This window comes from Saccostrea cucullata, unplaced genomic scaffold (assembly GCF_032062105.1).
Source record: "Saccostrea cucullata isolate Sc308-1 unplaced genomic scaffold, CSIRO_AGI_Scuc_v1 ctg4444, whole genome shotgun sequence".
Lineage (NCBI taxonomy): Eukaryota > Metazoa > Mollusca > Bivalvia > Ostreida > Ostreidae > Saccostrea > Saccostrea cuccullata.
Genome location: NW_026930716.1, coordinates 13419 through 39893, shown reverse-complemented (window position 1 = coordinate 39893; position 26475 = coordinate 13419). Strand labels below are relative to the sequence as shown.

The following is a 26475-nucleotide window of genomic DNA, read 5'->3' as shown; positions in this document are numbered from 1 at the left end:
AAAATACATGGTTACTGTTTTGGAATATAAGCAATATTTGTTTTAATTATGACTCCATGGCGTAAACTTTGCAATACACATGACTTCACAATGCTTTTAGAACATCGGAATACATGCACGAGGCTTTATTGTGCATTGACCAAATAAAGCTTTGGTTTAATAGGTTACATTTATTAGGTCAACGCAAGGGGTATTTGCATGATTAAAAAATGAAACTGTATCGAAGATACATCTGATTTTAAGACAGGATAATATGTTTTGAAGATATTCACTTTTAGTGTTTAACTGTTATTTAAAATTGGAAAATAATGAAAAAAAAAGAGATAACAATCATTTGTCGGCATGAAGCCACAATTAGCATCAATGTCTTCAACTAAGAAAATAATTTGATCTTCATTAAAGTATATTTCGTATTAATTAATTTTTGTGTTGCAAATAATTTTCCTGTTGATTTTAAAATTTTTCTTTATGCAGGAAATGACGTTATACATCAATTAACCAAAGAAAACCCATCCCTTTATGTGTCCATCACTCTCGAGAATGGTACAAAACTTTATGAAATGTACGATAGATTTTCTGTCTCCAATGAAACAGGGAAATATCAACTTTTTCTTGCAGGACCTGCCACGGGGACCTTAGGTAAGTGTATGCATTAAAGGGCAGGCGAGACGTTCCTTGATAATATATAAACTTTTTCAAGATTTTGTCATTGAAGTATTGCTACTAAATCGTGTTTACTCAAAAAAAATTGAGGTACCTTACCAGGCATTTCTGCAAGATACCAGGAGTAGTTTTTCTTATATAATCCTTTTAATTTTCCAATTTCAAATGTTTAAGTGTTTGGATTTTTAAAAGACGTTTAGAAACTGGTTTTGAAATCAGAAAGTAATTAAAATTTTAAATATTTTTCATACATGACAAAGATATACAAAACAGATACTGAGGAACGTCGTGTCTGACCTCAGTTTCTTAAAACTGGCCACAGATCACTTATACATCACAAATTTTGACAGATTATTTATATAACATATTCTAAGTGTCTTTTGTTGAAACGTAGAAGGGAGGACGGTTAATAAAACAGATGATGTCTGTGTATTAATGTTAGAGATGAAGCATATTTTGATATATTTTAAGCACACAGGTCAAACGATCCCTTGAAATACGATTCAAAGATTATCATGTCAGCGATTCTTTTTTTTTTCAAAATGACAAAAATATTCTTCTGAAGAGTGATTATTTGTTCTTGACCTAGAAAGCTCACCAGCTGATCTGATACAAGATAAGCTATGAAGAAACATAAGTAAATTATCCTATTTTTTCACTTAGAATGACTGCATTTCTGTCATTTGAGTGTTTTAAAGAAGTTAAACAGTATATATTTCTGTATGGCAGGAAAACCCTCTAAATTCCTGCAAGGAATAAATAGCTATAATTCTAAAGTACCTCTGTGGAAGGATATTCATCTGAAAGAATTTCAAAATTTAAATATTTTTCAGCAGTACTTTGAATTTTTTGAAAACATTTCGTCATAAAAGAAACTTTCTTAAAAGCCCTTACTTATTCTCAATGAAAAAATATCAAGTCTTTTTATATAGGGTCTATCATACATAATTTTCCTCAATATTCTGTAAACTTTCCTTTCTCCATGTAAATAAACATTTTTAATATTTCAAGATATCATTTTTTTATTAAAATTCAAAATCACCGGGGACATTGAATTAGTCATTGCCACGTTGTTGAAATTTTAAATTAACTTCTTTAAATACGTAGAAAATTATATACCGTAAAATTAAATTTCTTTGTAACTAGCATATCCGATAGCTATTTCTGTTCACTCATTGTTATCTTGATAATTTAATAATTTACATTTGTAATTACAAAGGAATAGGAAGTTTACAGAGGGCCATAGATATGTAATATCGACAAGTTCATATTGTAGGTCGATAAATATTATCTCTTTTTACAGAAAACAATATGAGAAATCGTCTATTTCCTACCTTCTTCAGTATTGTTGACAATAAGATAAATCTGGTTTATTTACATTTCAAGAGTAGTTTGCTAACAAATGGAAGAAACCTACTGCATACAAAACACAAAAGATTAAATTATGCGTTTTATTTTGATGTCACAATTGACGAACATCCCGGAAATGAGATGACATAAGGGAAAGTCAAGATTCATGCTAAGATTGAACAAAAGTTGTTTCAATGTCAATTCCATTAACCCCTTACATGGCATATACGCCTTTCTACGCCTCTAACTTGAAAAACGAGAGTAGTGTGAAAAAACATTCATAACTTTCTTAATACTGCAAATATCAGAATAAATCTTACCCCGTTGGAAAGAGAAAATAATTACGATAAAATATTATGCAGAAATTTTTTTTATTGGTTGTACCAGTTTTTTGTCTGCTTTGATTAAACTTTGCGCACATTTTAAGCGATTTCGCCATTATCGATATCAATGCAAGGGTAGTGCATTCTATGTAAAAATGCTGAATTCTGGTGATTACCTCCAACCCCAACCCCATCCACCAAATTACTTAAAGTTGGTTTGTAAAAAAAAAAGTACAGCATGCTAAAAATTTTCAACACATCAATAAAATATTTTTTTATATATTTAACTAAGAAAAAAGAATGAATGAAACTTATTCTAGAATAAATGGAAATTCCAGCATGATCATGGTGTATTTCGTTGCCATGACAACTGAAATGATATCTTTATAATCATTTTCAGAAACTACACAATACCTGCTTTTAGAATATATATACATTGGTATGTACAAAAATTACAAGAGATACTAAAAAAATGCATTAAATTCTTAATAACAATTTGTCTAGAAATGTTTAAAATCTTTGCCATGGAAAGGTGTAAAATGTAACTTGCCCTTAGGATAATACAGGGATTTTAAAATCAAAATCAAAGTTGCAGTGAAGACAGAGGAATTAAAAAGCTAAATATAAGCCCTAACAAGCCGTTGCAATTATGAAACTTTATCTTCCATGTTATATTCATTTAATGCTTAAATAAAACAATTCATTATGTATGAGATACAGTGGACCCTCATTCATCCGGACGCTTTGGTTCCCAGCCAATTTGTCCGGATATGTGAAGCATCCGGATATCTGAATCACCAGTTAAACATGACAGAGTAACATTTAAAAATTTCGTTCCAAAGAAAAATCGTCCGGATGCTGAAGCATCCGGATATCTGGCGTCCGGATATCTGAAGGTCCACTGTACATGTATTTCGCATCTACAGGTGACAGTATGTTAGACACTGGTTATCCAATTTACTACGATCTGTCTGGGATGTACTTCTCCACCCCAGACAGAGATAACGACGTGTATGGTGACTATAACTGTGCTGCTAGCAATGGAGGAGGCTGGTGGTTTAATATCTGTCACCGGGCCTTCCTTAACGGTCGCTGGTCCCCGGGACACTGGATCGACCCGTGGTCTCCTACAGTAGAGTGGGGGATGTACGTGAGGGGGACCTTGATGATGATAAAACGTCACTAGGTAAACACCGATAAATCTTTATTACAAGTTTTCTCGTACCGGTATTTCCGTAAAAATTTTTAATGGTTTGAATATTCTTTTTTTGTAAAAAAAAATATGCTATTTCTGTACCTTGGGACATTTCACTTTTCAACATGGCAGCCAGTGTAGCAGTAGTCCTCTTGAGTCTTGTTTAGTATTAATTTATTTTTTTTAATGTTTAACAGATAAAACACCATCCATCATCAAGACAAACCCGATTTCAATTAATATTTATCGAGGGTTTCTTTTTTAAAATAATTTTTTACATCAAGTGACAAAATATGTAAATCAATAAGTTTTCGGTAAAGGAAGGATATTGAACTATTATTTAAAGCAATATATAAATTATTGTATTTTTCCTACTGAATGTATTTAGTTAAAGATGTACTTTATAAGTGTTGTAATAAATTTAAAATTAGAAACATTTTGTTCATTTTTACTAACAATGAAAAATGAAGATATCTGGACGGAGAATTGGGATATAGAAAACTTTATTGTTGAATCTTTTCAATGGAACCTGTGTTATCCGACACATGAGCAATACGCTTTACTGTGTTTTCCACCATTCACTTTCATTTCTTAAGATTTTAAAATATCAAAAGAGAAAATTATTAGGTATATTTCATGTTAATGTTTTGCATTATACAAGAATATGCTTCTCGAAAAAAACCCTATTTTCCCTCCATGCAGTATTTAGACTCGATGAGCATTTTTTCTCCATTTATCTGCTATACAGAACCGCTTAAATAGATGTTATTACTTTTCTTTAATATCATCAAAAAATGAACTAAATAGTTGACGTCAGACAGAATATTTTTTTTTCTCACAAAACCAATTATACCATGAATTTATCTTAAAAATTTTGAATTTAACGTGTTACAAGAAACGCAAAGATGCCAGGCTCGAACGTTTGATAGGTATAACATTTTTATCAAGAGTATGTTATGAGCTTAAAGTAATAAAAAACATTTTCTGAAGATCACTATCTTCTATTGCTACAGACTAGCATTTGAAAAATAATAAATGGATGCACAAGATCTGTCATCCTAGGCCTAGACTTATCGATCATATGAATTTCTCTCCTTTTTTATTTCAAAACACCATAACACAGAACGAGGGTAAACGGTTACAATGTGTAATAAGTATTTTATTCTGAAATCACAAACGTTCAAATTCATGCAAGAGCAATGTCAAAAGCGAAAACCAAAATGAATTGATTGTTATTAACGTCAGAGATAATTAAAGTATTTAAAAAACTAATTCAAATTTGCGAAACAGCTAAAGGAGTTTGAAAAAGTAAAGAAATAAACACTGATTCATTTTTTTTTTAAAATATGTTTTTTTTTATATCTGCAACTGTCTTTGCTCATAAATTTAGCTATCTAGCATTTATCAATACGTTTGCAAATACCTGTGAAATCATGAGACTACATCTTTCAAAAACAAAAATCAATGTTTAAGTTTTGACACAATAAAACATCGATATGTGTGTTAAGACAAGTCTTTCTCTATTGTGCAATGTGTAGATTATAGTTTATGTATATCCAAAAATTTTGATTTTTTTGTTTAACGAGGCCGAGTCTAATTCGAGTGCGCATCACTTTGCGCAGCTTTTTAATTTCATGCAGTCATAAACTATTTTAATTTTAATACAAAATTAATATTATTTGTAACTCCTACTGATCTGAAAATGTGATTTTACGACAATTAGTGGAAAAAGAACGTTGAAATGACTCTAACAACGTCACCATAGATATGTATTTTTACCGTAATATGGCAATTTTAGAGGCATTTGGCTTCGACCTAGACCAATCGAGATGGTGAACTTTTTTGAAATTTCACGATTTTGTGACTTTTTACATTTACTTTCATTTACTTGAATGAAAAAGAAATCCCTAGGGCAGAAGCAGAAAAAATAATGAAAAAAATGTTATAATTTGGCGATTTTCCAACAAATTCCCATAGGGTCCAATAGTAAAGTTTGACAACATTTAAGTTGGTCCATTTAGAAAACGGGGTGGTAAACATTCGATATTTTAATCCTAAAACAATCAATATAACAGTAAAAATTAATTTTCAAAAAATTATCAAAATCCCTAGCCACCATTAAGTCAGCATTAAGCTACCATTAAGCGATTGCTTAAAGGTGGTCTTTCGTCTTGTGACGGGGAAAGTGTCATAGTTATTACATAACATGTAGATTTAATTTGGAGACTTGTTGTTTAATTCAAGTGTAAGGATTGTATTTTAAGCTCGAGTGTGCTGTTATGATTTGAACAACAAATTCCCATAGGGTCCAATAGTAAAGTTTGACAACATTTAAGTTGGCCCATTTAGAAAACGGGGTGATAAACATTCGATATTTTAATCCTAAAACAATCAATATAACAGTAAAAATTAATTTTCAAAAAATTATCAAAATCCCTAGGGCAGAAATAATTAGACTCGGCCTCGTTAATTAAAGGCTGCAACAGGTCAATTATTATGACGAAAGATAAAGATTTTTATAAAGTACCGGGTAGGTTAAACCGGACAAAGTCGAGGAGTCAATGTTAATGATACCCAAAAGAAAATCACAAAGAATACAAAGGTGAAATATAAGAGTCACAGGATCAACTATTCAAAGGTTCTGACCAAAGTTGTTGTTTTTTTTAGAAGAAGGAAAAAATTTGGGGTATAAGTAAAAGGATAAAAATATTGGCATTCAAGGGAAGCTCTACCACAAAAAATAATAAACCGGTAAAATACTAAATCCCAAGCACTAACAATTCAGTAGCTATGATTAAGGTGATTTTTTAAAGAGCAGATCAAATCCTTAAGTTCAAGGCCATTACTGTTGGTACTCAAGAGAAGGTCGTGTCGAAACATGAGGAGCATCAATCAAACGTTATGACCAGGGCTATTTTTTAACACTGACAGCTATACTGACAAACAAACGGACAGAGGGACCGACCGTCAGAGAAAAAATATATATCCGCCTGATTCTTGGATTACGGGTACTTATTTTTTTTTTTAAACAATTTGTTCCAAATATCATTTTATACGTATGGTGAGAAGAGATCTGAGTGTAAGTTTATATGCAAATAAACCGAGACGCCACAATTCAATGTACAACCTGTCTCCATGTACATGCTATCCATAGTTTATTTAAAAGCTTGAGAATAAATCTTGATTTCTTCCAAGGAGACGAATATACTGCATATATAAACTTGAGAAGACTACTTTTAATAATTTAGAACTTTTATTACATCGTACTTAATGAAATCATAAAAGAAAATAATGATTGCAAATGATTAATTTTATTGAAGGAAAATGAATCATTATCATTATGTATCAGAAAACTCTAAAACACAGGAACAAAAAAAAAAACCGCAAAGCCCTGGAACACTCTTCTGGTTCGAAATAAAAAGGCAAATCCTCACAAATAAAGGGGAGTTTTAGTCCGACTTCTCCTGTATAGTAGTTCAGTAGTTCCTCTCAGTCACCTAGCGCCACCTACCGTTATTATGATAAGTCAAAAGGAGGTCAAAGATTGGGTCAACTGCTGTCTCATCTTCTTTGTTGGGACTCCAGTTCTGTTACGTCACTGGTGTCCAATTTTCAAAAAAATAGTTTTTCATGGTCGTCAAATGCCACTGCATTGGCACAGAATGTAAATGAACAGCTGAGGACAAGTTCTGCAGAAAAGGACAAAAAAATTATATCATACTCAGAAATCAATATCTTTGTCATATCTTACTTGTATGATAAAGGATTAATACCAACTTATCTAAAATAACTTGTTGCTTCACATTCTGTATGCTCTAAAAAAATTGATAAAATTTGATCTTGTGTATGCAAAAGAAACAGACATTTAAAGGGAATACATTCTTTTTTCATTTAAGCATATGTATATATATATAACATTTTATGACGAGCATAAGCAAACCTTGGCAAAACAAAAATTCAATTTAAAGAACGAAAGAAAATAGATACTCTTAGGGGGTGTTTGATTCCCCAAAAATGTGTTTTTTTTATCAAATTAGATATTTACAATTTTGATACATTGCAAATGTACATTTTCCGGGCGTTTTTTATCTAAAAATTTCAATTCAGATCTGTAGAACGCAAAAAATATCTCACTTTCAATCAAAATTTTTTAAACATAAATAACATATTATAATGAAAAATATCTATTTTTAATCAAATTCAAGGAAGAGAAAACTGACAAGAACATTTTTGTCATTGCGTTCATGTGTTAAAATAAAGCATGCTACATGTATTTATAAAATCTTGAATTATATACACACGTATATAGTATTTACTCCTCAAGAAGGATATGGTGAAACGGACAGTGTCCACAAAACAATACAAAATAGAAGCAGAACAAACACGGACATCCGATATACCAGCGGTAGGATCCGGTGCCATGGAAGAGTGAGCATCTCCTGCTGACTGGTTATAACCGATATCTGCTCATGATGTGTCGTGATCGGGAAATAACGGGAAAATCCGTGGTCAATTCACTGTATTGATAATGGACTAACAATTAATATGAAAAACGTCAGTCAGCGTTAGACTTAATGCGAAATTGCATTTGATGAGAAGGTCATTGTATCGGACCATTGATGTAAAAGTATTCAAAATACTTTTCCGCGAAAGGAATTAGTAAGGACTTAACCTTACAATCTGGAGTAAAAAATCAACTTTAAAATGTTAAAAGATTTTGCAAACACTATGCAACCAATTCTCTGCACTTCAAAAACCATCTAATTACAAGTGACTAACGAGGGGGCTAAGCTAATGTCGAGTAGAAGAAATTAGATCATTTTTATACCCCACGTTTGATCAGCGGGAGGGTACATAGTAATCGGGATTTCCGTCTGTCCCTCCGTCCGTCTGTTACGCTTTATCTCTTATCCGCAAATTCTTTTATACTACCGAGAGAAATTTAATGAAACTTTCATAGAATCTTTATTCATATTGTCATTGTGCACCTCCTATGTTACTTTTTTATTCGACACGTATTTTAGGCTTCCCATAGCAAAACATGGACATTGCCATTACATATAGAAGCTTCTGGATAACATTTGATAGGACGAGTTATTCCTCTTTACACATTACCGTTAAACAATATATAGCACCACATTGACATTATGGAAGGCGGGGGTATCATTTAGTGAGCTCATTGCTCACAGTACTTCTAGTTTTTATTAATTTTAGAATATCTCTAGAAGTGTACGAAATTTCGGAATGAGATTTGGTAGAATTGAAGAATGTTTATCTCAAAAGAGATTTAAATAAAAAGTAGAATATTAGAGCACTTGATTAAAAAATATATACTTTATTAGCGAAATCGGTTACCCAGTGTAAGAGTTCCATACCTTTATATTTTTTACAAATAATTTTTAAGCAATATGAGCTGAATGTTTGACATGGATAAAAATATTTCAATTTTGTTATTTACTTTTTCAATGACAGGAAAATAGAACGTTTATAAACTTCTTTTGTTCATATTTGCTTTGGAAGAACTTTTTAAAAACTTCGATTGAAGCAAAACTGAATTATTATCACCCTGTAAAATAATGATTTCTTATATAATGCTGTATGTTCGGTTGTACAGAAATATTTCTTCTAAAACATTTTTAAACTTTATTTTGGTCTTATTGATCTTAAGGGCTTACTAGATTACATCAGACAAATCATAATAACACATTTTACCAGCAAAATAAAATTCTCAAAAATGCAGATCATATTGGTTTAAGCGATCCAAAGGCCTATGTGCTACAAATCACATAAAAACCTTTAGTTTTTGTCGCTCAACATTATTCTAACTGTTTTAATCTTGTGTTTGCATTACCGTTGATTTATTTTATTTTTATAACTTTGCAGATTTTTTACCATTACAAAAAATGTTGTAATTAACAAAAAAGCAATGATTTTCTTCAAGCTAGCAACTCTTCTGAAAGTAGAAATGGGAATCTTGCGCCCGCTATAATGAAAGGAAATTAAAAATTAAAGATATGACCTACATATTACATGTATATATATTAATGACAAAGGTCATAATTCGGCGAATTTACACTGTTTCGTAAAGATGTAACATCGATAAAAATCGGTAAAGTCCTCCATAAAAGTGTTTCTATCTTAAAACGTCCTACCGACTTCTATGGAACTAACACGGTAAAAAAGCACTCCACCATGATGTTATCATGTGACCATGAAGTCTATAAATAGAAAAAAATAATTAAAAAGCTGAGTTCAACACTACGGCGCGGATAATTAATTTCTTTCTGTAAAAAAAAAAAAATATGTAAAAGCAGTCTCTGTACGATGAAAACTGCTGCTAGAATCCTTCTCTCTGCGTTTATTATGGAAAGCCATAGGGGACCCCCAGCGTCAGGTCTATAGATCCAGCTTGAGCCCTGGCCACCCATGATTCTCTACCTGATGCTTTACCTGGCCTTCCCATGCTTGCATCCTGGACCTCCCAGGGTCAGGGTCTATGTAATCAATAGTTTTAACCCTGGCCGTCCACCCTGGCATTCCCATGCTTGCATCCTGGACCTCCCAGGGTCAGGGTCTATTTAATCTATAGTTTTAACCCTGGCCACCCATGATGTACACCCTGGCCGTCCACCCTGGCCTTCCCATCTTTGCATCCTGGAACTCCCAGGGTCAGGGTCTTTAACCCTGGCCGTCCACCCTAGCCAACCCATGTTTACATCTTTACCCCTGGCCGTCCACCCTAGCCTGGCCAATCCATGTTTGCAGTATGCCAATCCCATGCCAGCCTGGCTTGCGCTGCTGTTTACATCCTGGCATGCCCAAGGTAACCCTGGCCATGGCCAGCATTCCTGGGTGACCTCATTATTCCCCAAGCTTCTCAGCCTATATAGAACTGGCCAAGATTCCAAGAGATAGAGATTTGGCTTGGGATATTTTGATAGATTGAGATTTGGCCAAGATTTCTAAGGACGCGGTTGTGGAGCAGCGTGGTCATTTGATTAACTCATTTGGGAGCCATCTGCCATCGTTGCCATTACATTTGTTATACTTAACGTTTATATCAATAATATTCTTTGCATTAATATATATAAAATAACAAATTGGAACTCATAAATTTTTATATTTACAGCAATTTTAATTAAATTTTTTATTGGGAATATTTTGTTTGTTTACTACAGCTAGGTATAATTGTAAATAATTCCGGATAGACAATCTTCTTATATTTGGGTCCGGCTACTCGATTTGTATATTAGTTTTACACTTTCCGCCCGGCGTCTTTGTACATCCTAACGTGAACGAAAGAACGACAAAAGTTAAAACTTTAGCGACTTGGTCAGGAGAACAAGCCACTAATAGTAAGAACTTGACTTCAGTCTCATCAAGATGTCAAAGGTTGATGACAATACAACGCCTGATGTTACGGATACAGCTAATGGTACAACATCCAACGAAAAGTATGATACAACGATGAATAATGAACACAACGAACCAGTGAATAACGAGACACAACAAACGACAAACAAAGACACTTTACTTGTGAGACAGAGGAAGTCTGAACGGGTACATAAACCCACCGACCGAATGTTAGATTACATGGACCAGGAGTCTAAGAGACGTGAAAAGAGGATTCAATTGTGCTTCGATCGATGGAAGTTCAAGGTCAGAGAGTGTAGACAAAATATGAAAGTAGAGTCCAGTGAAGAAGATCTTGGAAACATGTTAGACGAAATATTGAAACTGGAAAGAGAGGTCATAGAGGCTTTTGAACATTTGCGTAATTCATGTAGTGCACCACACCAAAGTGTAGTTCGGAAAGTGGACGCTTGTGTCGCTATTTTCTAAAGACATGACTCATCTCATCAATGAAAAAATCTAGGATTTGAAGACACCATAGACAGTTGTAAAGGTTTAAAGCATAATGAGTACGCTAGGTCTGTGTTTAGTGACTTGAGTTGGTCTAGTGTCTCGGAGTGTTGATTCAATAAAATCACAACTGTCCTCAAAGTTAGTGAATGCCCTCGCAGATGTAGCAACCAAAAGGGTAGAACTGGAGTCGATAAAGAAATAAGAGGAACAGCAAACAAAGTTTGTAGCACTGCAAGAGCAACAACGAAAACTACTAGAAACTCATAAGCGGGAAGTGAGAAAATTGCAAGCAGAGAAATCAGTTGCAATGGCAGAAGCAAGACTCAAGGCCTACTCGGATTTGATGCAGGGGGATGTGAACATTGCTGCAGCCACAAGCAGACGTCAAACTGAACATGACACTTCCTGTAGAAGCCGTCCAACTGACCTGACCCCCCGGCTGTTACGACTATTGTTAGCCACCCTACGATTACACCAGTCGTCATGTCTACTACTCGTCCTACCGTTACACACATTGGGAGGTCTACTTATACTCCGTTCAACCCACCTACTTACAACGCTACAGTCAACTCGAACAGCACCACAAACGATGATTCTACAACAAGTATCTTAGCAAAGGTGTTTGCAGACTCAGTGAACCTTAATAGGCTACCTATACCTGAGCCGTCAGTGTTCACAGGAGATCCACTTAGATTCGTAGAATGGAAGACAGCCTTTCATGCATTGATAGAACATAAAGGCATTCCTGAGCAAGAGATACTATTCTATTTGAAGAGAAACGTGGCGGGTGAAGCACTACAAGCCATAGATGGATTCTTCTACAATGGAAGCAACTCTGCATATGAAAACGCCAGACGAGTCCTGCAGGACAGATACGGACACCCATTTGTTATGCAGAAGGCATTTAGGAAGAGACTAGAGAATTGGCCCAAAATCACAGAAGGGAATTCAAAGGCTCTCAGAGATTTTGGAGACTTCCTACTAGCCTGTCGAGATGCAACGCCTCAGGTTCCAAGCCTTAAAATTCTGGACGACTGCTCTGAAAATCAGAAACTATTGAGCAAACTTCCTAATTGGGCTGCACTGCGTTGGAATCGACAAGTTCAAGAAACTATTGACTCTACTGGTGAATATCCATTATTCTCCAAGTTTGTGGACTTCGTCGTAAAGGAGGCTCGCATTGCTTGTAATCCAGTCTCGTCAATCTATGCGCTCAAGGACACTGACACAAAACCTGCCAGAGAGCACAAAAACTCGAGTCGCAAAGCAAATGTCCTCGCAACGACTTCAACTCATCAGCACAATGCAACGGGAACTGATGTCAGACCCAACTTATGTGATTATTGTGAGAAAGAAGGACATCCCTTGTTCAAGTGCGAGAAATTTATTGACTTGTCTATTGATGATAAACGAGTGGTAGTGCGTAAGAAAAACCTGTGCTTTGGATGTCTACGCAAGGGCCACAGAAACAAGGACTGCAAGAAGAAGCATACGTGTGGTATCTGCAAGGGAAAACACCCAACCTGCATGCATGAAGATGAATCACCAACAAGAAAGCAACAATTAGAGGTCAAGGTAGCCAGTTCCTCTCGTGTGAGCAGAGGATATGGTCACAGCACCTCCATGATCGTTCCAGTGTGGCTTTCTGTTCAGGAGAACCCCTCGCACGAGATATTGACATATGCTCTCTTAGACACACAAAGTGACACTACCTTTGTACTAGACGAAACGGCTGCTGCCTTGCATGTGAATAGACAACCAACACGTCTCAGCTTGTCTACCATGACCTCGCAGCACACTATCATTAACAGTTTCCGTATACAGAACCTGATAGTGAGAGGGTTCAAGTGTACCGAATTTGTGACAATAGACAATGCATATACGAGAGACTTCATTCCTGCGGATCGCTCACATATACCTGAAAAGAAAACCGTAATGAGCTGGCCACACCTGAAGGAGCTTAGCAACGAACTACCACCTCTTCAGTCATGTGAATTTGGACTCTTGATTGGATACAATTGTCCTCAAGCTCTTGTACCAAAAAAAACTCTAACAGGAAACGAGAACCAGCCATATGGCATCCAGACACTGCTTGGTTGGAGCGTGGTTGGATACACAGATCGCACAGACTCAGACGTTACTGTTGTTTGTCACAGAACTTCAGTGAAGGAGCTGCACAGCTGTACACCCAGGGATGTCATAAAAACTTTGGAGAAAGACTTTGCGCATGACAAGAATGAAGATATAAAGATATCTCAAGATGATATCGCCTTCCTTAACTTTATGAAAGAAAACATACAGCAGCATGAGGATAAGCATTTGGTAATGCCTCTACCATTCAAGGAGCGACCCTCCCTGCCCAACAACAAGTCACTTGCTTTGATTCGCTTAGATCATCTGAAACGAAAACTTAAAAGAGACCAGACATATCAAGAACATTACTAGACTTTTATGAGAGAAGTATTGGAAAGAGGCGACGCCGAACCAGTATCGTCAGATGGTGTCAGTGGAAATACATGGTATATCCCACATCATGGTGTTTATCACCCGAGGAAGCCTGGAAAGCTTAGAGTAGTGTTTGACTGTTCAGCAAGATACAAAGACGCTTCATTGAATGAGCATCTACTGACTGGTCTGGATCTCACAAATGCTCTGACTGGTGTTCTGTGCAGATTCAGACAATACCCTGTGGCTGTCATGTGTGATGTAGAGAAGATGTTCCACCAGTTTGTTGCAGACCGAGATTTCTTACGATTCCTATGGTGGGAGGAAGGAAACTTAGATGCAGAACCCAAAGAATATCGAATGAGAGTTCACCTATTTGGAGCGGCTTCCTCGCCAGGATGTGCTAATTATGGACTCAAGTTCTCAGCCAGAAGCCAAGAAGAGCAACTTCAAGCTGCATCATTCTTTGTGCAGAACAATTTCTATGTGGATGACGGACTAAGTAGTGTTGAGACTGAAGAAGAAACTATCAAGTTGATAGAAGACGCACAGATTCTGTGTGCCAATGGTGGATTGCGTCTACACAAATTTATTTCCAACAACAAGAACGTAATAAATTCTGTTGCTGAATCAGAGAGAGCGGCAGATGTTAAAGACTTAGACCTTTCACATGAACAATTACCTATGGAACAAGCACTTGGTATAAAGTGGAACATTGAAGAGGATTCGTTTTGCTTCAAAGCTGTCGACCAGAATGCATCTCCTACTAGGCGCAGTATGCTATCCATTGTAGCATCAATATTCGACCCATTGGGATTCCTCTCCCCTTTCACTCTGACTGGGAAACGAATACTGCAGGAGATGTGTCAAGGTAACATAGGATGGAATGACCCTCTACCCGCAGACAGACTACTTGAATTGGAAGCTTGAATCAAAGATCTACAGAACCTTGATCTCATCAAAGTCCCAAGATGCCTCATACCAAGTGATTTTGGCAAACCGATAACCTATGAGCTGCATCATTTCTCGGACGCAAGCACAAATGGCTATGGACAGTGTTCTTACCTTAGAGTTGTAAGGGGAACGAAGGTACATTGTGCTTTAGTTATCGCAAAGGCAAGAGTAGCACCTCTAAAGGTTGTAACGATACCTCGCTTGGAATTGACAGCTGCAGTATTGTCAGTGAAGGTCAATTTATTTTTGAAGAGGGAGCTGAATCTACCTATCAACAGAGAGTACTTTTGGACAGACTCTAAAGTGGTGCTTGGCTATATCAACAACGAGGCTGCAGGTTCCACGTATTTGTTGCAAACCGTGTACAGATGATAAGAGATGCAACAAAACCTCATCAGTGGCTTTACATTGAATCTGCCAGCAACCCAGCCGATCACACCTCGCCTGGACTACGTGCATCTGAAGTTAATGATTCTTCATGGTTGACCGGTCCTCCATTACTATGGCAACCCATCATCGAAAGCAGAGGTGTTGAAACAGAGTTGCAACTTGGAGACCCTGAAGTAAGATCTGCAAGATCTCTATGTACCAAAACAAAGGCTCATTCTAGTATCCTTGACATTCTGTCTCGATTCTCATCTTGGACCAAAATGATATCCTTCATTGCCAGAATGCAGAGACTTTCTAATGGTGTCAAGGGAACCTATCCACCAAATCCGAATGAAAGACTTCAAGCAGAACAAACTATCATCAAGCACATTCAACATGAAACCTTTCAAGACGCTATCAGCGCTCTCGAGAAATCTGAAGGGCTACCAAGGTCGAACTCCCTTAAACTCCTAGAACCAATTCTACAAGATGGGATACTTCGAGTCGGAGGCCGACTGAGGAAGGCAACCTTGTCTGTTGCTTACATGAACCCAATAATCTTACCCAGAAATGGTCATATCACGCACTTGATTCTCTCACATGCTCACAAGGAAACCTTTCATCAAGGAAGAGGAATTACCTTGAACAAGCTCCGGTCTCTTGGTTATTGGATTGTAGGAGGAAGTAAGACGGTAGCCAGCTACATACGTCAGTGCGTTATATGCAGGAAGTTGAGACGACCGACAGAGACACAGAGAATGGCAGACTTGCCCAAGGATCGTATGGAACCATCTCCGCCTTTCACATACTGCGGTATGGACTGTTTCGGCCCATTTATTGTGAAACAGGGACGGAAGGAAATAAAACGATATGGGTTACTATTTACCTGCATGTGTTCTCGTGCTATCCATACTGAGATGTTAGATGACATGTCTACAGACGCCTTTATCAATGGTTTGCGCTGTTTTATCGCCATTAGAGGAACCGTGCAACAGTTGCGCGCAGATCAAGGAACCAACTTCATTGGAGCTAAGAATGAGTTCCAGAAAGCACTTAACAAGGAAAGAATATGTTCATTCTTGGCAGAGAAACACTGTGAATTCATGTTTAACGCGCCCAGTGCTAGTCATACAGGAGGTGTGTGGGCACGTCAAATAAGAACCGTCCGTAACATACTCAACGCCATATTATTACTTTGTCCTGGAAGGCTAGATGATTCCAAACTGAGAACCATACTACGAAGCAATGTCTATTGTAAACGGTCGCCCACTAACGGTCAGTGAGATAGACAACCCAGACTCACTGGAGCCGCTTACTCCGAACCACATCTTAGCTGGGAAGACCATTTCTCCCCTTCCCCCTCCTGGAGAGTTCGTGAAGGAAGACATGTATGTCCGTAAACGTTGGAGACGTGTACAGTACCTTATGGAACAATTTTGGTCCCGTTGGAGACATGAGTACCTGGCTCAGATCACCTTACGACAGAAGTGGCATGGAGTTCGTCGGAACATCAAGGAAGGGGACATTGTTCTGGTGAAGGACGTTGACCTGCCACGCAACCAATGGCCTCTCGGTAGAGTTGTTGAAGCCAACCCAGATGATGATGGTCTTGTACGGAGAGTCAAGGTGAAAATGCAGTCTGGAGTTCTGGAGAGAACAGTTCATAAGCTTGTGCTACTCATTGCAAATTAATGTAACTGCTATGTTATTGTTGTATGTTGTAGTGTAGATGATAACGTAGATTGCATAGTTTGAATTTCTAAAATCATGATGATTTTGGTGGGAGTGTAAATGTCATAATTTTTATTTTTACTATACCTGGTAATTTTAATGAAGTTTATTTTATTTGTAATATTTTGTTAATCACATATGTGTAACAATGTTTGGTAAATAATTCCGGATAGACAATCTTCTTATATTTGGGTCCGGCTACTATTTGTATATTACGTAATTTCCGCCCAGCATCTTTGTACATCCTAACGTGAACGAAAGAACGACAAAAGTTAAAACTTTAGCGACTTGGTCAGGAGAACAAGGTAATTAGAAATTATGCATCTCATATATGCTCATAGTAACGTTTAACGTCCCTGATCTTGTTAGTTAATGTTTCTGATTTAGTATAGATATAACGATTACTCTGTATGTAGAGCATTTTTGTACAAGCATGGCTAGTGTTGTTTTATACATGGCGCCAATTTGACCCACGTGTGGTGAAATTTTGATTGAAAATTATTAGTCCCATAGCAATATGTATTTTATATATCATATCAATTTAATGATTAAATAGAACCGATTTATTATGTAAATTATCAGTTGTGAGATTATTTGTTGTGCACATGGAATTTTTGTGTCATGATTTACTTAGAGTTATTCCCCTTTGTACAGTAATGTAAGGCAAGGCGCCAAGTTTGTTTACATGTTTTAAGTGAAGTAGCACAGTTGTATTTTCTGATTGTCACTGGTAATAATTTTATTGAGATTAAGTAATGAATTAAATTAAACGTATAGATATTATTCATATTACATATTACTAGTCAATTAACTGATATTATTGAATATTGAACTCTAGTCTACATGTGTATGTATACCAAAGGGTCATCTTAGTGCATGTTTCTGTACTTTATGTAATTTAGATTTTCTTGTTAATTATTACTGATAAATTTTGTATTTGTTTTTACAGTTCTTACGTTGATGTTACCATCAATAAAGACATCACCAGTATTATTAGACTTATCCCTTTTTGACCAAGCCACTAATACTTTAGTGTGCAAGCATGGCTAAGCATGGCTTCTTTTTGTTTGATGTAAGTTACATGAATACAGTTTATGCAGTTATTTTACTTTCTCCCTAAACTGAGCTAGTCTTGTATGATCGAGGAAATTCGAATGAAATATTCATTTTGTATTGAACCTCGATTAACATTCATAACTGTTGATCTTGTTTTCCTTTAAAAGTAATTTTTATACATCATAATTATTATATAAAGTTGGTGTTGTTAAATTCATAATTATTATACAGTTATAAAGATTTTGTTGTTAGAGTGTATTGGGGGGGGAGTTAGAGTTCAAAAAGCTTTTATTATGATCATCCAACCTATGATAGAATTTAACAGAAAACTGCACATTGTACATGGGAGTTTATCACTAATTTGTTCTTTTAATGAATAAACAAGTTTAACTATGCTGTTGCCTTATATTTAAATATGTCATTTTTTTGGTTTACTTTTTTTCTCTTTTTAGTACCAGATCACAGTGAGTAGCTTGTACTGAGCTAGGTTGTACTGAGCCATCAACAAAACTGCAGATCCTTACAAATTTAGATTGGTTATACATGTAGATCAATAGGTAGGTTTTCTTGTTAAAGACAAATATCACATTCCTAAGAGTTATCTCCAGTTGTCAGCATGACGCTCATTTTTCCCACGTGTTAATTTTTTTAATCTTCAAACATTATCAGACAATTTCGATCTGCACCTCTATTGCTAGGGTATGGGGCAACATGATATTATTGTATTACTGTAAACATATTAAATATGGCTATGTATAATTTGTACTGCTTTTGGCGGAAAGGAACTTCCGCTAATTAAAGTACAATGCTCAATGTCTTGCACATATACGCATAAATAGGAACATGGAGAAATGTGCTAAATCAAATCTACGCTAACTTGTTCAAAAATCAATTTTCGCCAATTATCATATATGCCAAATATAATACATTTACAGATTTGCCGATAATTTATATGACTAATTCATGTATATAAAAAGATTACTAACTATTTATAGTATTTCAGATTGACATATGCTGACTTGAGTCTATGGGTATGGGAAACCATTTTGCAGTAATTAGGAATGTGCAGGTGAAAGTGGTAAACTTCCTTCTATTGCAACTTTTCGGGCCTTTCTGACAAACAAAAACCATGGTCAACCTGCTAGAAGTTTCTTTGGCGCCACGACAACCATATTCCAATGTCAAGGTCAAAAATCAAAGGCCAGAACTGATGTCAGCTGGAAAGATACCACATTGTGTATTGGACTTGCAAGTTCAAAGGTCAGTAATAAATTGACAACTTGCATTGTATATTATATCTTTATTATTAGGTAGGCCCAAGTGAGCATTTTTAAATTAATTTTTGACATTCAGTAATGTTTATACATTCGATGTGTTTTTGCGAGCTTGTCGGTAAGCCCTGAGAAGACGTGATTGACACTTCAATTAATTTATAAGCATTTCAAATTGTCTATCTGCTTACAGTTTGTTTTGACTAAAATGAAAAGCAGGAATAATACATATTGCAAATACAGATATATTTAATGTTTTCCAATGTCAAGGTCAAGGATCAAAGGTCAGAACTGATGTCAGATGGAAAGATACCACATTGTGGAATGAATTTGCATGCTGGATAGTAAATGAATGCACCAGTTTCAAGTTCAAAGGTCTGTAATAAATAAAATGACAACTTGCATTGTAAACTTTTCTGATCAAACTTATTTCCTTTTTTTTGTTTGTTTGTACTTGCCAACCAATCCAAAGTTTTAAGGATTGTGAATTTTTTAATTTTCAATTTTTCACTTTTTTTTCATTCATAATAGGTTATAACAAGTGTAGCTTATTTATGTATACTGTATTACCTATTTAAAGTTATTTCTAATCAAACAAAAAAAATTGAAAACTAAAAATTTCAAAAAAAAAAGAAACAATAAAAAAACAAAGATGCTGACAGACCTACATACTACATAATTTATAGGTTGATTATATTAGTGGGAATATATGGTTTTAGAGTATTCTGAAGGACAATGTCGAATGTGACTCAGGTGGACAGTGTGGTCTTTGGAACTCTTTTTTTAAAGAGAAAAATCTTGTTTTAACTGCGATAAAAATCACTTCCATTATCAGGGAGTCAGAGGTTTTTAGAGGGGGGGGGGGGACAGTCATTGTTTTGATTTCTTAACTATACAAGCTTGATAACTATGAAAATTTCAGAAAAGGAGATATGATTTTCCAACTCCCATCTGGATCTGTGCATGTCTTATGATATCTATTTTTCAATAATTATATGTTACCCTAAGGGCTTGATAATCAAGGTGACATACTAGTTGGTATCTTTTAGTTTTCATTTGAATATCAATTTGAAATGCTAACTAGACTGAAGAAGATGATTTTTGATTTTTACAGGATTGATGTAGAAGCCTGGATGCTTTGCCGATGGTTTCATTTCCTGTGGATATTATATGGACATTGATGGGTGCTACTGCTTGGTGCAAAGCAATAATGACATTTTGTAGCCTGTAGAATTCACTTAAATATGGAGAACTCATTTTTATGCCCCTCCATTATTATGGCCTGGGCATACAGTATTTACATGTCTGACTATCCCTCCTTCTGTCACACTTTGCATTTAGTTTAGTTTCATATACCAATACATATTGATGAGAGCTATTCAAGTGCTTCAACATTGTTAGCTCTGAGCAACTCAGGTGACCAATTGCTACCTGCTTTCATCCGTCGTCGTATGTCTTTCGTTGTACGTCATTCGTCGTCAATAGGTTGTAAACTTTTGGACATTTTCAACCTCTCTGGAACCGCTGAGCCAATTTCAACCAATTTTGGCATACTATTGTTTGCAGTTAAGTGTGAAATTTTACATTACGTCACGATCTAGTTGACAGCTGCGCTCAAGGTAAATTGTAACGCCTCCTAACTGCAAGCTTTACGACTGGAACTTCCTTCTTATCCCTGATTGGTTGCTCATGCAACAGACTATTTTCGTGTCAATGTTGATAATATGAGTTTACCAATCACGTGAATTGTTTACGCTGGATGCATATGACAAAAATGATCATGACGTAACGCAAAACTTCACACTTAACTGCAAACAATAGTAATATAAATCTGCGGATGAAGGGGAACAAAAATTGTGAAATTCATGGCCCCTGCCCCCCTGTGGCCTTAGGTTTGGGGCCCAAACCTCTAAAATTAATCCAATCTTCAAACATCTTCTTAAATCCTGGACATCAAGCAGTCAAACTGTTGAAATTATTATAATGAGCATTGAGTCCTCTACCAGAATTGTGAAATTTATAGCCCCAGAGTCAGGGGTTCTAATGCTAGGATGGGGCTATATAGATTATATTGTGAAAGTGCATTATTTCCTTGAAAATCTTCTCTGCTCCTAGGTATTAAACAAATATACGTCAAGTTGATGTATTTTTATGATGAGCAAGAGTGTCTCAACCAAAATTGTGAATTTTATGATGTCCCCAGGGTCAGGGGTTCTGGAGTTAGGGCGGGGCTGTATTGATTTTATAGTGATAATGTAATAACTCTTTGAAAATCTTCTCCTCTGCTCCTGGGTAAAAGGCTAACGAATAAAGTACTTAATTATGATGAAGAAGGATGCCTCTTCTAAAATTATGAATTTCATGGCCCAAGGGTCAGGGGTCTGGTGTAGGGCTGGGCTCTATTGATTATATAGTGAAAATGCATTATTTCTTTGAAAATCTTCTTCTCTGCTCCTGGGTATTAACCCTTTCACTTCCGTACCGGTCAAATTGACCGGTGGCGCGTTAAAACACGACTTCGCGAAAATAAGATCTCCGTATCTATTTTATGGTAGCATGAAGGTATATAAACTATATATCATCTTTTTGGAAATTTTCTCTACTTTTAAAATATCTAAAAAGATTATGTCTTGATTGCCGGTATTTAATCGATTTTACGTTGTGAAGACAAACGTGACTTTTGGAAAATGGCGTAATTTTCCAAAGCAATTGCTGATTTTCCAGACGATTGAAATTTTTTTCCTGATTAACTTTATGAGGAAAGTATGGTATATTCTTAAAGTATATTTTCTTTGCTTTTAAAATATGTAAAAATTATTGTTATTACTTTAAAGTATATTTTAAAAACAAGAATTTTCTTGCACTTATGTGTTTTTTTCTCGATTTTATTCGTAATGTTTAAACAAAGCTCAGTGTTACGTTTATTTCTGTGCTGAAATAGGGAAAACAAAATAAAGCTGGTACAAGTAGAGAAAATTTCCTTTCCAACAAGCCCTTATAGGACTTCTTACCCTTAGTATTTTCTTAATTACGATAATTTGAATTTGTGACCTTCGCATAGTTTTTATGGAAAAATCGGTCAATATTTACATGTAACGTCAAGGTCGATATTGTTGCGTCTTACTCGAAACAACAAATTCTTTTATAAGACTTTTTTGACCATGTAAATATATTTTTTACTGAAATAAATGCATAATACAACAAAAAAAGATTTCCAAAAAACAAATATATACTATCGTTCTGCCTTTTGTGTGAAGTGAAATGTTAATTATTCATCTACATGTAATGATGTATATTTCATGTAGTGATATAACGTTACAGATGTTGATAAAAAATGTAGATTCCCTAAACGTCGATCTTTACTTAAAAAATCAGATTTTTAATATTGTTGTATCTTGTTATACCGTATTCTTAATTTGCAATTTAATTAGATCTATGTTGGCACGAAATTTAACAATACAAAAACTCGCATTTATAAATAAATACGACTCATCACTGTATGAGTTGATACGAATTGAAATAACCACGTTTTTCCGCTATGGTAGCAGTTTGCAGTGAACAACATGATGGCGATCCGAAATCTGAACGTCAATTTTCATGATTATTTCACGACGAAGATCATCACATCAATGAATCAAATAATACGGACATGCCTTTGATATTAGCAGGTGAGAATACGTGTATATTGACTGAATAGTTTAAGTTTAAAACGCAATTAGTTCACGTTCAAAAGAAAACTAAATGTACACATGTACTAGATCTTCATATTTTAGTGTGTCGTGCGTATTTCGTATTGTTCAGCCAATTTTGTGTTGCTTTTGAACTTTGATGCTTTTGACAATCACTCGAAAGTTCAAAGTAAAATCAAAGTTGCCATAATAATGGATAGTTGTTTTCAGTATGTGTGTACCAGTGTATACATGTACCAATTTCACATTGAATTTTTAGGGTGCTGGCACCATATGCAACAATACTTTCATCTGTGAATACCCACCACTTGCTAAGCCCATCATGAACTACGAAGGCCAGTTAATATGTAAGGACACCAATGAACAGGTAAATTTTTGTTTTGGTATTGAAAATTTCTGTATTTCTAATATTTCAAAAAATAAAGTCAAATTTCATTTGTGTCATTCTCATGATAATGATGTTGCATTCATACAAGTTTATAAACATTTGATTTATATTTTGAAAAATAAGTATTTGAAACACATAATACTTATGATGATTGATTATTCATACAAACACATTATTTAAACACGTAATATAAATGAATGCCGAGATATGGAACAAGCTTTTTTAGACTGCTGTTGTATTTCCAATCTGCATAAGGTATGTGGTTAGAATTTCCATTTTCTCAATTTTTCAGACACTTTCCAATTATCGTACATCATATACATGGGTGGTCAAACTCACTGGATGGTTTATCAACACTCCCATGCTCATGAACAGCCTTGCCCCAGGAATTTTGCCCTGAAGTAACATTGCAGTCTATTGTCTCCTTTCTTTTTACAACCCTGGCAGCCATGCAGGTATGCAATCTATGAAAGCCATGAAGGGACATAAGAATTTTTGAAAATTTATAAAAGTAAACCGAGTTCTCGATTTATACAATCCGTTCTCTTGGATTGACAATCTGTTATAACAAATTGCCAATTCATTCTCACAGATTATCAATTCGTTCCCTCAAATTACACAATCCGTTATCTCAGATTGTATAATTCATTCTCTTAGTTTAAATGATTCGTTCCCTCGGAATGTAAACCCTTCCCATGATTTCAATAAAGTTATTTATCTGTACATATCGGATATGGTAATACATGTTTAAAGAATAGAATATTGTAGTATTTTACATCCTACCTTTTATTACATATTATGGTCCAAAATGAGAAAAATACAAGAACATTTTCAAATCCATATGCTAGTACTGATATTTGTACAACAAAAAATCTTTGAGGTTTTTGTGTTACGTGTATATTAGAATAATTGAAAGTCCTAAATAGTAAAAGTGAATATGGGTCCTGTGTAATCATAATATTTCTAAAATAAATATACGTTGAATTAGTTATGAAAGAGGTTGGAAATGACCGGCTGCTGAAACAAAATAAACAGAACGCACAAATTGATTAAAATGGTTGGATGTATCTGTACATATATGTAATGAAATTCAAGAGCACTGAGAAAATCAGAAGACTGACGTTGTAACAAATCGAGATCTCGAATTATTAATCTGTGAAAACAAATTACCAGTATGTAATTCGAGATCTCAAATTATGAATCAAGGGGGCGACTTAGTAATCTGTAAGATCGGATTGTGTTATTCAAGATCTCGAATTATAAATCGAGGGAACGTTTTAGTTATCTGTGGGATTGGATTGTCTAATTCGAGATCCCATTTTTTACTTTTTTGAAAAATTGATGTGTCCTTCATGGCTTTTGAAGCAATCTAATTAAAATTAGATCTTCCATCCACTGCCAGATTTCTTTATATGTTGCGATAGCGTAAACAGAGGCTTTAGTCAGATTGCCGTATATGCTATTTATTTTAGTTCAGTAATTTTACCATGATGGTTTACTACAAGGTTGTTGAATTATCAGTCCTGATACATTGACTTAACAATATCATTTAACTACTTGAATCACATAATAAATACAATTTTAAAAGGAAAATCAAATAAATGTAGTAATTTTAGCATTCTGAATTTTATTTTTAAATATAAATTCATATACACAATGATATGTATCTGTTTCAAAATATTTAAATCTTTTACAGGATAGAAGCTGATAACTTGTACTTGACAGCAAATAGTAATTCAAAGAATTTCCTCCAGTCTTACAGAGAAATGACAGTTGATAAAAGAATGGTGGACACAAAATAAAAGTGCTCTTCAACATTTTGTTGAAGATATCAGTCTGATTTGGAATTCATCTTGCAATATTTCTGGATTTGTGTATTTGGATATAAACGTCACATTTTCAACTTATTGACTAAACAGTTTTGCGTTAAATATTGCCAATGCTATCTATTATTATTATTTCCCTCCAAGATAACATGTCAAGTCTTTATTGTACCCCTTAAGCTCTGTTATACCAGAAAAGTCTTGTAATGAAATCAGTTTATTTTTTCTTGTGAGATTAAAACCATGAAAATAAAGATTACTTTTAATGGCATCAAGAGAATGGATTTTTTTGTTTAACAAAAAGATTGTATACATGTTTTGCTAGCTAGGGGTTTGTAAGAAGCAGACCAGAATTCTTTGCTTGCAAATTTTGTCCTTTGCCATTTTTATCACGTCAACTATTATATGATTTATCCATGATTGAAGCCTTTCAAAATTGATATTTAATTACAATTTAAAGCAGAATTCTGTACTGATATGTCCTTGACCTCCTTAAGAACAAGAGTGTCAAGGTCAATTTTTAATACAAAAGTGTTCTTTCATCTTTATGGCCCATATCTTACATACAATATCATAAAATATACAAAAAGTGTCGAGAATGTGTCCAGAATGTGAAATAACAAACATGTATATAGCCAAAAACTTGAAAAAGTTGTTGCTTAGCAACCACTTAAAGGTCATTAAACAGATATTTGAACTAAAATGATGCATGGATATTGCAGTTCTGATCCCTTCTTGAGAGTATATTCAGAATTTTCCATTTCAGCATCCATTGTGTAAAATTATGGCAAGAATATTGAAAAGTGTTGAAAAAAAATGATGAAACTTTTGCACTTATTTGACCTTTGACCTCCTAAAAATAGTTTTAATGAGGTCAATTTTTAAGACAATTTATCTGCTGTTTGTCCCTTGTACTGTTATGACCTCACATCTAACTTTTATATGTGCTGGGATGCATAAATGTGTCTAGGATGAGAAATAAAGGAAAATTCTTGCCCGAAAATTGAAAAATTCTGGGTTGCTAAGCAACCGCTTTTAAGTAGTTATATGCAGAATTGAAAAAAAAGTTTTTATGTTTCATGTAGTACAGTATCATGCTCTTTTGTGAGTATATAAAAAATTTCCTATTTCAACATACATCATAGTAAATATTTAGCTTGAAGACTAAAAAGTATCAAAAAATCCCATAAAACTTTGCACTTAATTGACCTTTGACCTCCATTTTTACTAATAAGGTCAGTTGTTGAGTATCTGAATAGTCATAAAATATCATCTCTAAGACATTCCCTACAAAATGGTATGCAATATACCTAGCTTTCTCCTTGAATAAAAAAGTTGGAAATAATTTAATA

At 34.9% G+C, this 26475-nt stretch overlaps 2 protein-coding genes and 3 long non-coding RNA genes across 5 annotated transcripts; all 5 read left to right on the top strand.

Annotated features, from left to right (window-relative positions):
- The first annotated feature begins 525 nt into the window (after positions 1 to 525).
- LOC134229828 (uncharacterized) lies at positions 526 to 3784 on the top strand. The gene is made up of 3 exons (XR_009984235.1): positions 526 to 639; positions 3263 to 3522; positions 3729 to 3784. It is a non-coding gene; the product is annotated as an uncharacterized LOC134229828 (long non-coding RNA).
- An 8096-nt stretch (positions 3785 to 11880) lies between these two features.
- On the top strand, positions 11881 to 13842 carry LOC134229831 (uncharacterized). Its single transcript, XM_062711624.1, has one exon. The coding sequence runs from the start codon at positions 11881 to 11883 to the stop codon at positions 13840 to 13842; it is 1962 nt and encodes a 653-aa protein (XP_062567608.1).
- Positions 13843 to 15164: 1322 nt separating this feature from the next.
- LOC134229830 (uncharacterized) lies at positions 15165 to 16857 on the top strand. The gene is made up of 2 exons (XM_062711623.1): positions 15165 to 16302; positions 16409 to 16857. Exons 1-2 carry the CDS (start codon positions 15165 to 15167, stop codon positions 16855 to 16857), a joined length of 1587 nt encoding a protein of 528 aa, XP_062567607.1.
- A 2111-nt stretch (positions 16858 to 18968) lies between these two features.
- On the top strand, positions 18969 to 20451 carry LOC134229827 (uncharacterized). Its single transcript, XR_009984234.1, has 3 exons — positions 18969 to 19212; positions 19494 to 19598; positions 20338 to 20451. It is a non-coding gene; the product is annotated as an uncharacterized LOC134229827 (long non-coding RNA).
- Positions 20452 to 23233: 2782 nt separating this feature from the next.
- On the top strand, positions 23234 to 25036 carry LOC134229826 (uncharacterized). The gene is made up of 3 exons (XR_009984233.1): positions 23234 to 23279; positions 23593 to 23755; positions 24997 to 25036. It is a non-coding gene; the product is annotated as an uncharacterized LOC134229826 (long non-coding RNA).
- The last annotated feature ends 1439 nt before the right edge of the window (positions 25037 to 26475 follow it).

Coding starts and splice junctions, on each gene's coding strand:
- LOC134229830 (XM_062711623.1), top strand. CDS start 15,165: ATGATAAGAGATGCAACAAAACCTCATCAGTGGCTTTACATTGAATCT. Junction 16,303..16,408: donor CAGTGCTAGTCATACAGGAG/GTGTGTGGGCAC, acceptor CATACTACGAAG/CAATGTCTATTGTAAACGGT.
- LOC134229831 (XM_062711624.1), top strand. CDS start 11,881: ATGTCTACTACTCGTCCTACCGTTACACACATTGGGAGGTCTACTTAT.